This window comes from Taeniopygia guttata, chromosome 2 (genome assembly GCF_048771995.1).
Source record: "Taeniopygia guttata chromosome 2, bTaeGut7.mat, whole genome shotgun sequence".
Taxonomy (NCBI): Eukaryota; Metazoa; Chordata; class Aves; order Passeriformes; family Estrildidae; genus Taeniopygia; species Taeniopygia guttata.
This window is the reverse complement of record NC_133026.1, coordinates 97,781,387-97,797,922: the sequence shown is the minus strand read 5'-3', so window position 1 is coordinate 97,797,922 and position 16,536 is coordinate 97,781,387. Positions and strand designations below refer to the sequence as shown.

At 34.4% G+C, this 16,536-nt stretch overlaps 1 protein-coding gene across 2 annotated transcripts in view; it reads right to left on the bottom strand.

Annotated features, from left to right (window-relative positions):
* Nucleotides 1-1,514: 1,514 nt before the first annotated feature.
* Nucleotides 1,515-16,536, bottom strand: part of CDH19 (cadherin 19) — a 112,306-nt gene continuing 97,284 nt past the window's right edge. For both annotated transcript variants that reach the window (XM_002191397.6, XM_030265930.4), the window contains exons 9-12: nucleotides 13,898-14,019; nucleotides 7,095-7,212; nucleotides 5,271-5,522; nucleotides 1,515-2,990 (exon numbers count right to left, since the gene is read on the bottom strand). In XM_002191397.6, the coding sequence (XP_002191433.5) occupies nucleotides 2,497-2,990; nucleotides 5,271-5,522; nucleotides 7,095-7,212; nucleotides 13,898-14,019 (986 nt within the window). In that variant the 3' untranslated portion in view covers nucleotides 1,515-2,496. The remainder of the gene's footprint in view (nucleotides 2,991-5,270; nucleotides 5,523-7,094; nucleotides 7,213-13,897; nucleotides 14,020-16,536) is intronic.

Genomic DNA, 16,536 nt, shown 5'->3' with positions numbered 1-16,536 from the left:
GGAAGTGTGAAGTTAAAGTGTGAAGTAGGTTCAGTGGTTCTTTTCTCAAATGTGGAAATTAATTGACAAGGCTAGGTTAGATTTGAAATTAATAAGGTGTGGTCCAGTAACAGCTATGAATAAATTCTTGTTTCAGAGCAAAACATGCCCTTTGGCTGTTATGTAAACATGAGCTAAGGCTTTTTCAGCTAAAGATCATTTAAGATCTTTTGCAGACCATTATTCTTTTTCACATAGAAATTACTGACAATGGCCTACACAGGGCTAAAAAACTATGTTAGTGGTATGCACTACTTAAACAAATTATTTGTTAAAATAGATCACAGTAAAGACAGAACACAATAAAGACAATGGTTTAGTGTTGAAGGCTATTTTCCCACATAAATGGACAAAATCTCTGGATTGAGAAAGGATCAGACACTGTTATCCTTTTTGTACTAAATACAACCTGAAAGCACAAAGAATTCTCTTAAAGCCACTGGGACCATCTGTGGAATAAGGATTTGTTTAGGGTATAACCCTCATAAATCCATAAACCTAATCCTAAACATGTAGCTTTCACTATTGTCAACAACTAGTGGTGTATGTTCATCCTCTCTCTAGTCGTCCCATGAAGCAAATTATTAATATGTAAAATATTTTCTCAAATAAAAGTAATTTTGCCATGTCTGTTTGAAAGCCATTGGCGTAAAAGATTAGAGTCATTACCACAATGTTTTAACCTTTAAAGCTCATTTGTAGCTGCTCATTCACATGACATCCTACCATGAGTCTGGCAAAAAATTTTTTTCTTATTAAACAGGTGCTGTTTCATCTGCACCTGGTCAAACGGCCACCCTGTCCTCCTACCCCCCTACCCATAATTTTTCAGCCATGAATATAATGAAAAATATTTGTTTTCTTACCAGACCCCATACTGGAAATCTCTCCTGATTTTCAAACACCTCCATGGTTTATTTTTAAGTACCAGGAATTTAAACTGCACTGGCACTTTTCCACTTAGCCTACATACCTTGGTTTTCTTCAGTGAAGAGCAACCATAGTAAACATTGCAGTAGAATTTGTTTGATGGGGCTGATTTGTTTGTTTGTTTCCTTCTTGTATAAGCTTTCCTGAATCTGTAATTCAGTTTCTCTTATTTAAAATCTTATTTAGAAAAAGAAGGGGAAAAAAAAGGAAAACAGAGAAATATGTTGAATAATTTGGTTTATCATGATGCCAGCTTTTAGGTAATTGAATCACTTGATTGCAGGATATAATTTCTGTAAAATGAGTACTCAGTGAAATAAAGGTGAGTAAAATACAGGCAGGTTGTTTTTTTCCAGACAGACCATTTTGAAAACATTTGATGACCTCAGTTTCAAAATTGTTGCTGGGTAGTGGTTTCAGTAAAGAAATGTTCTGAGATAGCGATATATTTGTTATGGAATGGTTGGAAAAAAATACAGTGTAAAATTAATTTTGAAATCTTACTTGAGTCTTGCAGAATGATTCAGGATAATTTTCAAAGTGGATAACATTTAAAGCATTTTATTATCTTATTATCTAATATCATACATAAAGTTTTATAACCATCAGTTTAACATTTTAAAGATTCTTAATATTGTTATAATAAAACTGACTACTGCAGCTAATTTTATATTCCATAATAAAAAAATAAATCTGTGCTGGTAAATAAGTCATCCTTTAAACTCTTAATAAAAGGAAAAAAATGCCTGTATTTCTACAGCATTTTGTTCTAAGTGCACTAATATATAATGTGGTCGATTGCAGTATTTAAGTTAAATATTGATTCTTTTTCCTATCTTATTTGCTAAATTAAGTATTGGTTTACACATTTTCCAAGAGCTTCAATAAAAACTAAAATGGCAGCAAATACTTGATGATGTTATAATAACACTTATATAACACTTTAATTTTTCTGATATGAAAAGACATTTTAGTTTTGTCATCCTAAGAACAATAAATAGATGATCTTGTAAGCACTTATGACAATGGTATTAGAACATCTAGGGTCTACTTTTTCACGCAATTATATTTATATAATGAAGCATTATACAAATATGCGTGTTTAACTTTGGTTAATGTATGTATTCAACCACAACAGCATAAGTCTGTCAGCTTTGGAAACTGTTTAAAGCTTATGGAGGACGGAATGTATACAGCATCCATTTATGGCTTGTACTCCTCCTTTTGTACTAGCAAGATCCAGACTTTCAGTATACAGAAGAGGATCTAGATATCCAAAGCAGCAGTGTTTGCATTTAAGCACTTAAATTACCACAAGGTTTTCAAACTATGACCTCCATCCCTTCATGTGGTAACACCCCTGGTGTGTTTTAATCATTCAAGAGGTTTCCACATCCAAAACATCCCATATGAAAACTCTTGGACCTTCTTTCTCCTGTTTAATGTGGGATGACCTCCTTTTTAAAAATCCACAATTGCGTTTGGTTGCTAAGACTTAGGAAAACAAAAGAACAATTCAAAAAGTGCCTAATCTCCCACAGTTCTGTGGGAAGAATACATGCCTGCAAGCTGTTTAAAGTGAGGTCCCCAGTCTGCAAGGTAGTCATAGCTCTGATCCATGTCTGAAGTGTTTGAACCCAACGAGCTGAGGGATCCTGCCAAGGAACCAGTCCCCTCAAATGCATAGGTCTGAAGCGAGTCATAGGGAGGAACACTAGGATCTGTATTTGCTTCTTCGAGCTTTTCTGAAATGAATTGCCTGAAGATTGCGCTGTCAGGGCCAACCTGCAGAGACTGTCTGTAGAGGCTCTGGATTTCAGAGGCTACCTTCTTCCTAGGTTTGTGTGTTCGCATGACAGTGCGTGTTCTCAGTGCTGAAATATCAAAGGCTTCTGTGTCCTCCTCGCCCCCTCCTTCATCATCATAACTGACAATGTTCTCTCTGAATTCTTCCATCTTCTCTGAAAAAGGAGCCTTCTTCTGCTGTTGCTGCCTTATAGTTACAATTGCCAAAAAGAACACTGACAAAATAAAAAGAGAAAGGACAAGGGAAAAATTAAGCAGAACTAGAGACTGTGAATGTGCTAGGAAAGATTTAAAAAATCCCTTCTTATCCTAGTGTCAAGCCTGTTGAATAGTGAAGCTATCTTAACAAATTTATAGAGCTGTAATTTTTATGTATTTTATGGTTTTGAGAGGAGCAATGGGTGTGTTGGAAAATGGCTACAAAGGGACTTATAAAAAAGGCGAATTAAATGGAGCAGTTCTTTTGGTAGATGCAAATTTGAAACTGATGGAAACACAGGTTATGCTTTTTGAAAGTGCTTTTTTATCACATAATATATCCATTTCACATTCAGAATTTAAATTCTTTATCAATCTCTCTGATAAAAGTCCCATCAAGACCAAATGAAAAATGAGACAATGAGCAAGATATCCTCCTCACCAGGTTAAATCATTCAGTTCCACAAACTATGCAGAATGGTGTTCAACTATTTCTGTTGTGCTGATTTGTAAATTTGAAGACTCACAAAACTCTGTGTTATTTTACTGTCAAGGCCCTATTAATAAAATTATCTTATTTTTATGTGAAAAGTTTCTTAGTTTTTCTTTTAAAACATTATTTTTTAATCCCACATAATTTCATTTTAACTGAACCATCCCTTTGAATTAATCTATGACTTTCAGAGAGATTATTTTTTTCAGTTTTAACTATATGTTGCTGCAGTTCTACTTAATAAGTATGTTGTGGACTTTAGGTTTTTTACTCAGGACATAAAATGATACATGTACTAAGAATTGCTTAAGAATACAAAGAAACTGAAGTAGTTATTTTTTTCTAGCTATTTACAATAAACTATTCCATTTGCTTCAGAGATACCAACACAAGGCTTGAAAGCACTGAAAACAATAATTTCTACTATTATTCACAAAACAGGTGGTTTTCCAAATGCCTTGCCTGGTGAACACTTCTGATGGTATACTTCAGTTTTCAGAGATAAATGGCAAACTTAATTTATATAGAGCATTTGATTATTTAATTTTAAATTATTACAAAAATACATTCAAAGAATTAAGGAATTTAAAATATGTGTGTTTGTAAAGAGTGTAGTAGATTAAGTTTTTTCTTCTTTTGGACTAATATATTTATCCATATCCCTGCTTTTACTTTTGTCAAAGTTGCAATGGGTTTATTCCTCCTGGAGAGAGAACCTTTCTGCAAGAACCAAAGAAATCATTGATTAATAATTCCCCTGATGGTCTGGATAATACAGTGGTACGGTTTGCCTGATCCTTAGTCCCCGAAGTCAATAACACAAAGTGAACCTATCGAGATACCCTGCAACCATCAATCAAAACTCAAAGTGCACACTGACCTGTAAAACTGACTAAAAGATATAATGCAGATATCAAAGCTCAGATTTCATAAGAAAACTCTGGAAGTGCAGGCAAGCCTAGAAAAAACAAATTCATTTTATTTTATTTCCCATGTCCTCAATAGGAAACCAGGGCATGGAGGTAGGAAAAGTAGTGCATCCCTGGGCTTTGTGGTCATTTATTTGAGTCAAGAAATGGCTGGCTTCTAGAACAGCCAGCCTTGAGATGTTGGTTTGGTTTTGAGTGCTGTTTGCCAGCTGTGCATGACCCTTTACAGGGTACTAGAAAAACTCCTGTGCATTTGAACTCCTTTCAATCCCAGTTTTCTCATCCACAAATTCTCAAATGTATTACAGCTTAAGCTGGTGTTTCCTGAGAGGAAAAGAGATGTCCAACATTTAGAGAAAATGCTGTCTAGTGATGAAACCTTAATTGGCAAAGAAACTCCCTGTATCTGGAACTTTCTGACTGATGTCAGATTCCCTTTTTCTTTTATTATTCATAATTGATCTCAGTTCTGCATTTGCCATTCCTAAGGCAAAATAAGTAGGGTGCTACTTCTTTTAATATATTCCTACATAGCAAATTTTCTTGTGCAATACTGTCTTCAGCTTTACCTGTGATCAATATAGACTGTGGGCTCTGAAATCTTTGTTATTGCAAAGCCAGGAGAGTAAAGAGGACCATGACTCAACTACACCTGACTTTTAAGAAATTATGTTAGAATTCAAATTTTACTGAAAACTGGGGAAAGGAAGGGAGAAATTATAGTTAAGAAAACAGGAAAGAAGCTAAACATTTGCCTTATTTCAATTCTTACCAATGGCCCAGTACTTCCAGTCGTTGAGTCAAGGGTCCATTTTTGTTGCTTAATCAACCCCTCTGTAAAAGGAACCAAAGTAATTTTTCTTTCTTGTACTTACCTAGGAATATTAATATGCAAGCCAAAAGGGCAACTAAAGCCTCTGTGCTGAGACCCAAGGAATACATGAAAGCCCCATAACGGCAGTAGAAGGTGTTAACTTCAGTGTCGCAGTCGCAGACAGTGACAGTGAGAGTATTTGTGCTCGTCAGCGGTGGGGTCCCATTATCCTGAATTAAGATTGGCAAGTAGAAAAAAAACTGCTCTTGCCTGCTGAAGCCACTTTTTCCTGTGAAAATTCCAGCTGTGTTATCTAGAAGATAAATTATTATGATGATTAGCATTTATGTATTTTGTAACCACAACAATAATATTTAGTGGAATCTGACATATTTAAAAGCAATCGTACTCTGCAAAGCTTTTAACAAAAGTTAAAAATGTAAAAGCAGGCACTGATATTTGATGCATATTTTGTCAATTGTGAATAAATTGTTTTTAATTTTGATATATGTACTCCAGGGGCAATAATAAAATTTGCCTGAGGAGCTCTGGTTTTAATGTTCAGAGCTAAAGAAATTGACATCTTTTTCAGTACCTGGCACCTGCTCAGACTAATTAATTGGTTCTTACAATGGTTCCATGTATCCAGCTGCTACCAAGCCAGAAGTTCACAGATAAAATACAGACAGTTTGTCAATCAAAAAAGTTAAAAAGTGATTCTATCAGCACATAGTAAAAACAGGTGGCAAGGGAAAGAAGAAAAAGCAAAAAAAAATCCACTATAATCGTCTTTTATTTCTTTCCCTGGCAGAAAAACTGGAGCTATCTGGACTTCTACCACCTAAAATAGCAAAGTTCATAAAGTAACTCTGAGATAAAATACTAGAGATCTACAGTCTCTTTTTCTCTTCCTTAGGGCTATCACAATTCAACCAGCCATTTCTGTTGAATGTGGCAGAAAGGGGCAGGTTGAAATCTGACTGCATCATGTTCCAAAAAGTTTTGCTTTCCCCATTAGTTGGTACCTAAAGGAACTGAATGGGTTGTTTTGTGTGAAGGTCTTCTTGGGTTTTGGGCAGAGAGAGGAAAGGTGGGAAAGGCTCATGGCTTGTGCACAATTTGACCTTAATATGATGACTTATCTCTTCCTGGAAAGGAGGGAGATATAAAGATGGGAACGGAAATTCTTATTGATACATTGACTAACTTTGAAGATAATTGAGAAGCAGTTTGCCATTTAGCATATTTGGAACTTCCCAAAACTTATTTCTATTGATTTGTTCCCTTAGCCAGCACATTCAAATAATTAGCATGGTCAATAAGAACGATGTGTACTTTAGCTTAGTCTGGAGAAGCTTTACTTTGTAGTCTCAGCAGACTGATTCTAAATGGTCACCTCCTTGAAATTCCATCACGTATCACACGTATATTTTCATCTCAGTCTGGTTTTGCTTGATATTATAAGATTCCATTCCTAGTTATCTGGGCTTATAATGTTGGTCTTGCTGAATTAATGAAATAACAATCCCATACTTATATCAATCTTCTCTTTCTAATGATCTTATTTCTCAGGCAAACAATTTTAACAAGAAAGTTGGAATTGACCTGATATTCAGCATTAAGAAAATAATTTTTAAGAATTACCAGTGTATTTTTCATCTCAGCTGTTTTTTCTTTCCCTGAAATAAAATTGCCTTTTGCTGATTGTATTATTGATGTGAAAAGGAAAATAAACTCTTTAGTACTATTGAATTATTGTTTTGAAATGTGTAATTTTTATAACAAAAAATTATATTTAAATGGAAAATGTTAAGAAGTTAAGAACCTGTTGGAAGCATGCATCTTCCATCAGGCAGGTCTTAAAAAGCTGCATGACTGACACTACCTTGATTGTCTTTCACAGTAAAATGTGAGCTGTTTGTGTCCTCCTGAGCCAATGAGAAAAAAAAATGATGACCTTCTGCTGAGTCATCTTGATCCACTGCACTGATGCTTTGAATTAGCTGGAAAAATAAGAGAACAGAGTTGTTTAAGAGTAAAGAATTTCCTTGTCCTTTAAAACAATAAAAAGGATATTACAGGTACGTTAAAACTAAACTATTGATGTTGAAGATGTGATCCGTGAATCTGTACTGAGTGCATAATATGCACATATTCACCAAATACCTGAATAGGCTTATTGAGACTGATATTCTGCAAATACTCTGCTTTAAGTTTTCATCCATTTGAGACAGGCAGGCATTAAAATCTTGAGAAAATGTAAAATGTTTTCCAGATCAAAGGACTAGGAACAAATTAATTGTCCATATTAAAAAAAAATAATAATACAGAATGTTTTGTTCTTTTTTTCTCTTAATCCAAGGTGAACAGTACCCATTCATTTTGAGTCCACAAACACATTGACATCATTCAACTGGTATATTGTATCTCTAGTAAGTAACATACATTGCAAAGTTCATATGCTGAATTGTTGATTCTGGATATTATAACAGATTGGTTATGGAAGTTTTTGGCTGCTTTTTCTCAAGAAGACAAAACAGCCTTCATTTAGAAATATGTCAAACTAGACTGTCATTGCAAGATAAAATAAAAAATAACAGAATTCAAAAGAATATTTTTCATCTCTGTAGATAAACAATCACATAGTTAACATAATTAGCAGTATTTCTGCTTTAAAAAGTCTATATCTCTTATATTTATCAGTAAATATTTAATTATCAGCATATATTAGTGAACATCCTTGCTGATCAGGAGGAAAGCAAACTGCTGGAAATACACCAATTTTCAGAAAAGAGAGGATCAAATTTGAACTTTGGCTATATTTTATCAGTTATCTCATGCTTTGTGTATATTTGTACACAAGAACTTGAATCCTCAACTTTTCTCAAACCATACATCACCTGAATGATACAAACAGGGTTTTGAGTCAGTGGAAGTGATGACTGCTGCTTTCCATCTGTGCCTTTGAAAACTCTCTTCTGGTTAAATCCTTTTTAAAAGATCTAGAACTTCATCACACATTCTTTTTCTTTTCAAGCAAGCCAAGTTTGATGAAATCATCACAACAGAGTGCAAAATGTAGTTTACACAGCAAAAGCTTTGTATTCTTAACACTGTTCCCTCTTCATATGTGAAATTTATTTTAAATCTATATTTTCTCTCTATGGAAACATGAGGACCCTTGCATTTTTTTTGGATTTTTTTTTTATTGCCATTAATGAAAAGAATAACTTTTCAGTGATGTCATAGTGTACAAAGCAGAGAGAGTCTCGAGAGTTTTTTTTTCTTTCCTCACAACTAACAAAATATCTGAGGTGATACAAATACAGATATAAAAATTCAGGTCAAGAAATCAGTGAGGATAAACTGACACCCAACATTTCCTTGAGTACCACAGGCTTAATTTTTATAAGGAAATGTAGTTCCCAGAATATGCTCAATATTTTGTCACCTACCTCAAAAAACTAAGATACATGTCACAGATGAATATAAATATTGGTATGGATATATGCCTGTCTTTAAAATTCAAGGTCTATTAAGATGTAATAAATATGAATAATAATATAATGATATACAAAGACATCTTGGCCACATTTAGTTTGTTTTATTTTGTTTTGTTTTGTTTTTAGTTCAGTTACTTGGTAGAGAAAAAATTACCTGCCTGCATACTAAAAAAAAAGTGATTTTCATTCAACCAGTGATTTTCATTCATGTCTATTGAAAACATATTTTTAGGAGTATATTATGTGTGAAAATAATAAAATTACAGCAGTTGTGAATTAGTACTGTTCTGCTATTTCATTATTGACTTCTATATTTTACATACAGAATGTATTTGGCTCTGTACATTTTATCTATATCTGATTCAATCAATAAAATTCTAAGGAGAATGTGGAAAACTGAAAAAAAAAAAAAACCCAAACCATCTTCTCTTGCTTTGATCTGCACAAATCTAAGATTCCTATGTTTGTTTTATATATCTATATATATGCCTTCAAGGATTCACCTTAGCAGCAGGGGAAAATTTGGAATATAAGGACAGGGCAAACCCTTATTGTTTACTTCTTGTTGTAGCACTTCTGCCAAGATTCAGCAAAGCCCACACTAGTCTACAAAATATACAGAGAAAAGTAAGTACCTCTGATTTTACTGATTCAGAAGAAAAATCACTCAGAGTGAAGGAAACCCTTCTTTTTCTTTTTTTTTTTCTGATTTCCTAGGTTTTTGTAAACCTAACCTAGGAGATTCTAGCCTTTTACTAGGGGAACTGGCATCACATTCTCAAAAACTGCAAATACTGCTTATGTGTTGAGGCTTACACACCTCCTACATTTTAGTGTTTAAACAGAAAAACTGTAGTGAATGATTTGTGGCTTTTGCAAGGTTATGTCAGTTGTTGTGTTGATGTGGCTGAAATTTAATCGCTTTCAAAACTCTTATTTCAAGTCTCATTAATATAGAAGCTTTAAAGGTCCAGCAATTCATTTAAAAATGAGTATTTTTTTTTAAACAGAGATTAATTCACTTGATTATTTTTGAAAAAGTTATTTAAATTTATGATGGCTTTTGAGGACTTGCACTAGTCGAGAAGAAAGCTTTCATAAGATAAGCCGCCACAGGAATGGGAAACAGGAAAATGCTCATTTCAGGCCTAAATGGAAGTGAAGGTTTGGAATCTGAACATTGGACAAAGTTCCCTTGTGAGGACTTATGCTAAAAGTGTAGATGGCAACAACAGGCAGATACCAGGTGTGAATATTTTGTTGTGAGTGTTCTATCTGAAGAAAAATTCGACCCTGGCAAACTGAAAAATGAAGGAATTCCTTATACATGTGCCACCCCAGGTTGTTGGAATGGCATCTTGTAAATAAATTATTATATTTGATTGTATTTATCAATCTTGTAAATAAAAAAATGTGGATTATTATTTTATTATGTGCCAAGTACTTAGTAAATAAATTTGGTATTTTTCTTATCTCTGACTCAAAGTTCCTGTATACTCAATCACTTCTTTGAATCTAATAAAAATTGCTAAGCAAGCTTTAATATCAAAATCACTTCATCTGTGATCCCTAAATTAAAGGAACTCAGAAATACCAGAATAAATATGCATTAGAGATGACAGCATTAATTCAGAATACAGGTATGCTCAGTATAGTTTATCTTGAGCTGAAATCAGCTTTCTCTCTGATGGGAAGAAAGCTCTGTATTCACAAAAGGGCTGAAGTTACCATGCATAGGTACATTATGGATGGTCAGCTTGCTTACATATCATGTAATGATTTTGATACAGTCTGCATCAAACTTTCAAGCTGCATCTTCCAGATGCGTTAATTTATTAATATCTTGGGAATTAAGCTTTTTTGAGATCCATTATTGATGAGATGTCTCTAGTGTTACCTTTGGGGTGGATTTGATTGTCTTGATGTTTTGACTATTTGCAAAGAATATTTCCTTTGAAGTTCAAAGGTTTATACTTACTGTACACACCAATAAATGGCAAATACAAAAAATTATTGGAACATTGTGGTCCTCATTTACTGTGTTTACACACAGTTATAAAGTCAAAAGGTCTAATCAAAAAGAAATCACAGGATTGAATGCCTTATTAATATTATTCTATTTTATCTGATACTAACTATAGCTGTAGTGGGACAGAAGACTATTTAACAATGTGACTTTCATGTTCTATTCATTTGGAAAACAATTTATAGAAGGGTGTCAGTGCAATGAAAGTGTTTTGCAATGTTTTAAAGAAAACTTCAGTTGTGGTGCAGTATACAGCTGACTTCTGTATTATAGGACAGTACTAAACTATAACATTAAATGGATAGAGAAAATTCCACCTAAAATGTCTAATAGACATGATGAATGCATTCAGTATGTTATGAAAAAGACCTCTCTGTCTTCTTTACATCCATTTTTATTGTCAAATTTGGATTATAGTCCCACAGACTGAAATCTAATCCTTTTGTTTGAATGACTTTTGGAGGCTAAATTAAACATAGCTCTAACTCACACAAAAACACCATACAGAGGCTTGAAGGTCAGCACTTAGACAATAGAAGCAGACCAAGAATTTTCATAGTCTTTCAGAAAATCCGAAACTTTAAAGCAAGCCCTCTCATCTAGACTGAAGCTATTATTAACTGTATCTGAGTCTGGATAATTAGGACAACAATTAGTTTTACTCATGATGTGTTTTATATTCTTTATCACAAATCAGCATAATCTTAGGCTATGTAAAATAACTTAATTGTGACCTCAGTCTAAATTACTTTCATAGTAAATCAGGTTGACACCAAGATAAAGTCTAGATTGAATAAGACAATCCATTTTTTAGTGGTATCTTTGCCTCTGCAAAGCCTTTCCTTCCTTTTCCCCTAAACACTGTTTAGTATACAAATATACTTTGGAATGTCCCATGAAATGAGACACAGATCAGCTCAGATAAGGGTAAGAAGTGAATTGCAGAAGCGCAAAACATCTCTGAAAACATCTCTCAGTGCAGTGATTCCAGCTAAAAAGATAGACAGGTGTGATAGCATAGCTATACAATCTTTAATCTCAACTTAACATGCAAGCAAATTCCATAGCTGCTTGAAATTGATTGCAGAAATATGGTTAAGATAAAAGGGTATGTAATATCCTGAATAAGTCCTTTAATTGCTTAAACAAATTCTTCTGAAATGCAAATTTTCTTATTCATTGGACAACCAGGCCACCTATAAAATCACATTTGAATCTTTTGGTTTCTTACTGAGAAAAACAAAGGATATTTTTTCTGTGAGTAATTTTTTTTTTTAAAAAAAGTTAACACCAAAGAAGATACAATTCTGTTTTAATCTTAAACACTGAATAAAATATCATAAACTCTGACTGTGGTAATCATGCACTTCAGTAGAATTTTCCTGTTGTTCTTCCTAAGATAATTTGTTAATGAGAAAATTATTTAACATTATTGGCAAAGTCTCAACAGGCTAAACTAAAGATGCCTGTGATTCTCAAAAACCTATAACAATTAAAATAATGAAAAAAAAATAAAGTAACATTGTGCTTTTCTGTAAGGTGAGAAAAATATCATATTCATCCCTCATTCATATATTGCAATGTTAAAGAGGAATTAATTATTCCGTGTACTACACTTAAATAATTTATTGTTATTAACACTACTATTCTTTAAAGAACAGTTTTATCCAGTGTTTCTCAAAATACTTAATATATATATGTAATTGATATTGAAAAATAGCTACTGATAGGTTAACATAGAGATATTATTTATCAGGCAACCATGGAATACTAAAAACCTTGAGAAATAAATTACCTGGGTTTTTATCTCATAGGCAAATCAAAAACATGGATGACAAATATCCATGTTATAAGCATCTATATTTAATTCATGGTGTCTTGAAGCTAAGGAGCATGAAGTACAATTGATTTAATGCCTGCACTTTTATCTGTCAATGAGATACCCAAAGACCAATAGAAATGGCTTACTCCAAATACCTCCTGAACAGAGGTAGCCTTTGCAGACAGGAAGATTTCCAAATGCAGATCAAAGTAGTTGCTTATAGAGAAACATATAAATGGATGCAAAAGGCCAAAAGAGATCACTTGGGCAACAGGAAAAGCTTTATTTACTGCAGAGTAATTGAGGTCAAAATAAACCAAAATGGAAAAAAAAGAGAGATTCTTTGACTCTGAAATCAACATAACAAAACATTTGAACAGAACCATCACAGATATCCCAAAGGTCTTTTTTAATGTCCAATTAATGCTTTAGAGTGGTGGAAAAACATATAGATTTTTGTCTTTATAGATTTTTTTTTTGTTTGGGAATTTTTGGATGTTGTTGCTTATTTTGTGTATTTTTATTTTAAAAGGACCCAAACCAACCAATCAGAAAAAAAACAAAACAAAACAAAACAAAACAAAACAAAACAAAACAAAACAAAACAAACAACCAAACAAACACAAACAAACAAAAACAAACAAACCAAAAACTAGAACAAAACAAACCAAAACCCAAACCCCAATTTTTTTACATCCTGGAAGTTTTTTTTTTTAACAGGAGGAAAATGGAAAGACAGCAGTGTAACTGGGTATCGGGGCAGCTGTCTGGTGATACCCCATTCATGTGGATATCAAACAGGAAATGGAAAATAATCTCCTGGGAAGGATGCTAAATATAACAATAGATTAAGCCGCCAGCTAGGAAAGGTGTTGTGAGGGCTATGTCTTAAACATTTTCAGATTTGCACTGAACTAGTCAGGATTTGAATTCAGCTCACAGTAAAAGATTTCTATCTGAAGGACACAATGGATGTGTGTTCCAGACCTAGTTCTTATGTTGTTGCTGAAGTTACTGGCCATAGGTTCTTAATCCTTAATATGACCTTAATATGAAAAAAATTTGCACCCTGTATTTTTTAGAAGTTTTTGCCTGTACTTTATTACTTTTTTTAAAATACAAACAAGGAATACATATTTTGTTTTAAAGAACAGAAACTTACAGAATGTGCAGAATGTACAGAAATTTAAATTTCATATTATGCATGTATCAACAGAATTAACTTTGGAAATAGAAAAATTGTAGTCTGTACTCACAGAACTGAAAGGATCAATGCTAAACATCTCATATCAAATCATTGTAATGAGAAAAATGATGACCAACTACTTCATGCTCACCTGCCCAGAAACTGTATTCTCACAAACAAATGTTTCATAATTTTCAGGGAATTCTGGTGCATTATCATTAACATCAAGGACTTGGACATACACATTTGCTTCTGAAATTTTTTCAGGATTTCCTAATGGTTGAAAAAAGACAGAAATAAAAAAGTTAGAAATAATCTACTACATATTTTAGAGTAATATAAAGATTAGAAATTTTTGCCTATATTCTGCATGGAATAAAATAATCACAAAGACCTACAGACATATTTTTATACTATTATAAACAATACAGTACCTTTATAATACTATGTCTTGAAATAAGATACTCCTTGTAAAATTTTGGATTTGTTCATATTTTCTTTACCCAGTCAGAAACTGATTTCAATGTAAAAATAAAACCTGATCAGGAAAAATTAAATAATGTTTTGTTGATGAAAAAAAATTTACTGTACTAGCCATATCAAAGGTTATGTGGTTGGAAAATGTTGACTCTTCTAAGGGTATCTGGTCAAGGACCTTTTCCAGTGAAACAGGAATTAATAAGACAAAGAGGAAGCCATAAACAAGAACATACTGGATCAAAAACCTGAGGTACAAATGATAAACAGAGGGGATGATGAGGACCTAACCTGGTCAGATGAACTAATTGATGTGGGCACCTGAAGTGTGAAAGGTTTTTTCCATCAGATCAGTGGCCTTGACAATTGATAAAACAATGGAGAAAAAGGGGGAAACAGACACAAAACTAAGAGACAGACCTGACAAAATAAACACATAGACTATGACAATGAACAAACCTAATGATAATTGATGGCTTATCAAAGAATACACAGGACAACAAGTGATGGCTGATCAAAGAAAACACAGGACAACAATTTCAGCTAGATCAACTTGGACTTTGTAACTGGCAAGATTTTAAATGAGAGGGACCCCAGATTAGGGGAAATGGGGCCTCAGTGGAGATGTATGGACCCATGGGAAACTTGCAGAGAGGAACAAAGAGAGTTCAGCCAGAAAAGGGTATAGAAGGGGATGATTGTGTGCAAAACAGGGTCATCCAGTGCATTTTTCTGGCTGAGCCTTGCACCTGCTCACCAGTCTGTTCTATCAACTTACATCTTCTTAATAAATATTTTCTTATCCATGTTTCTGCATCATCTCACTATTTCTCACTGTGTATATATGTATGCTGCAAGGACTAAGTGGCAGCTGCTGGTGGCCCTGCATATGTGCGAATAAAAATTGGTTCCAGATACTGGAGTGGGATGTGGGTCTGATGTCAGGAGCACATGGGAAAATGCCTGTGTCCTCCTCAGATTTGGCATGCATGGGATTGTGAACGTTTTTACTGACAAATTTTAAACTGGACTCAACAATGGTCAGGGATCTTTGGGTCCAGGAGAAGTGCTTGGGAGGTCCACACTTAGGGAAGACTTGGAAACGGACTTGCAAATGTGGGGTGCATGAGGGATTAGCATGTGAGTTCTGTGGGTTTCAAGCAAGCATCAAGTGTGCACTGGCTGGTGAGCTGGGGGCCCATGAATTAGAGAAGAGGACTTGGGATACAGGAAGGAGTATTGGGCAAACATAATTCGATACTGAAGGGATCCATGAGTGTGTGTGTGCTTGTGAACCTGGAGAGTGTTGCGCATGTGTGTATATGCCTGTATTAGTGATCTTCTGCCTTCCCAGAAGACGAGGGGAGTGGGCTGCCTGTGCTTGTAGTCAGTGACAATCCTGTATGTAGGTGCTGCGGAAGGCAAAGCCTTGGCTGTGTCAATCCGAGTGACTGCTACTGGCTGAGTCTCCAAACAGGTCAGCAGCCTTCCTGACCTGGGTCTGCTGGTCAACAGCAGCTGAACATGAGCCAACTTGTGTCCAGGTGGACAAGGGTTGGCTGAGGGAGCTGAGGTTGTTTAGCCTGAAGAAGAGGAGGCCTGGGGGAGACCTCATCACTGCAACTATCTGAAAGGAGGTTGCAGGGAGATGGGGGGTTGGTCTGTTTTCCCAAGTAAGAAGTGATGGGTAGCTTCAAAATGCACCAGTGGAAGTTTAGATTGGATATTAGGAAAATGTTCTTCTTGGAAAAGATTATCTAGAATTGGAATAGGATACCCTGGGAAGTGGTTGATTGAAGGTATCTATAGTGCAAGATACAGATCGGGCAGCAGGCACGTGGTTAAGTGGTGGACTTAGCAGTATTAGATTCATGGTCGGATTCAATGACCTTATCAGTTCCTTCCAAACTAAACTACTCCTTAATTCTTTGATTCTATATTGGATACCTCTTGGAAGTACTTTACCTATCTGCACATTGAATCCTGACTTATGCAGCACAGCTTTAAGAAATATCTGCTTCTCCACAATGTAATTTATTATTCTTGCAGGAAAAAAGTTCCTCTGCAATAGCAATGCTCACATTAACTTGGATGTGTTGTTGGGTAATGAAGATGTTTTTAAGTAATCTTATTCCAGGAATGCAGAACATTTGTCAACATAAATGTCTGTTAATATATCACTCACCTATATCTAAACCAGGAGTATGTCAATAATTATAGTTAAAATATATCTCATGTTCAGTGCTAGTGTCACTGCATCTGACCTGTTCAGAAGTTCTTAAGGCATTGATTTAAATTAGTCAAATGGACCTT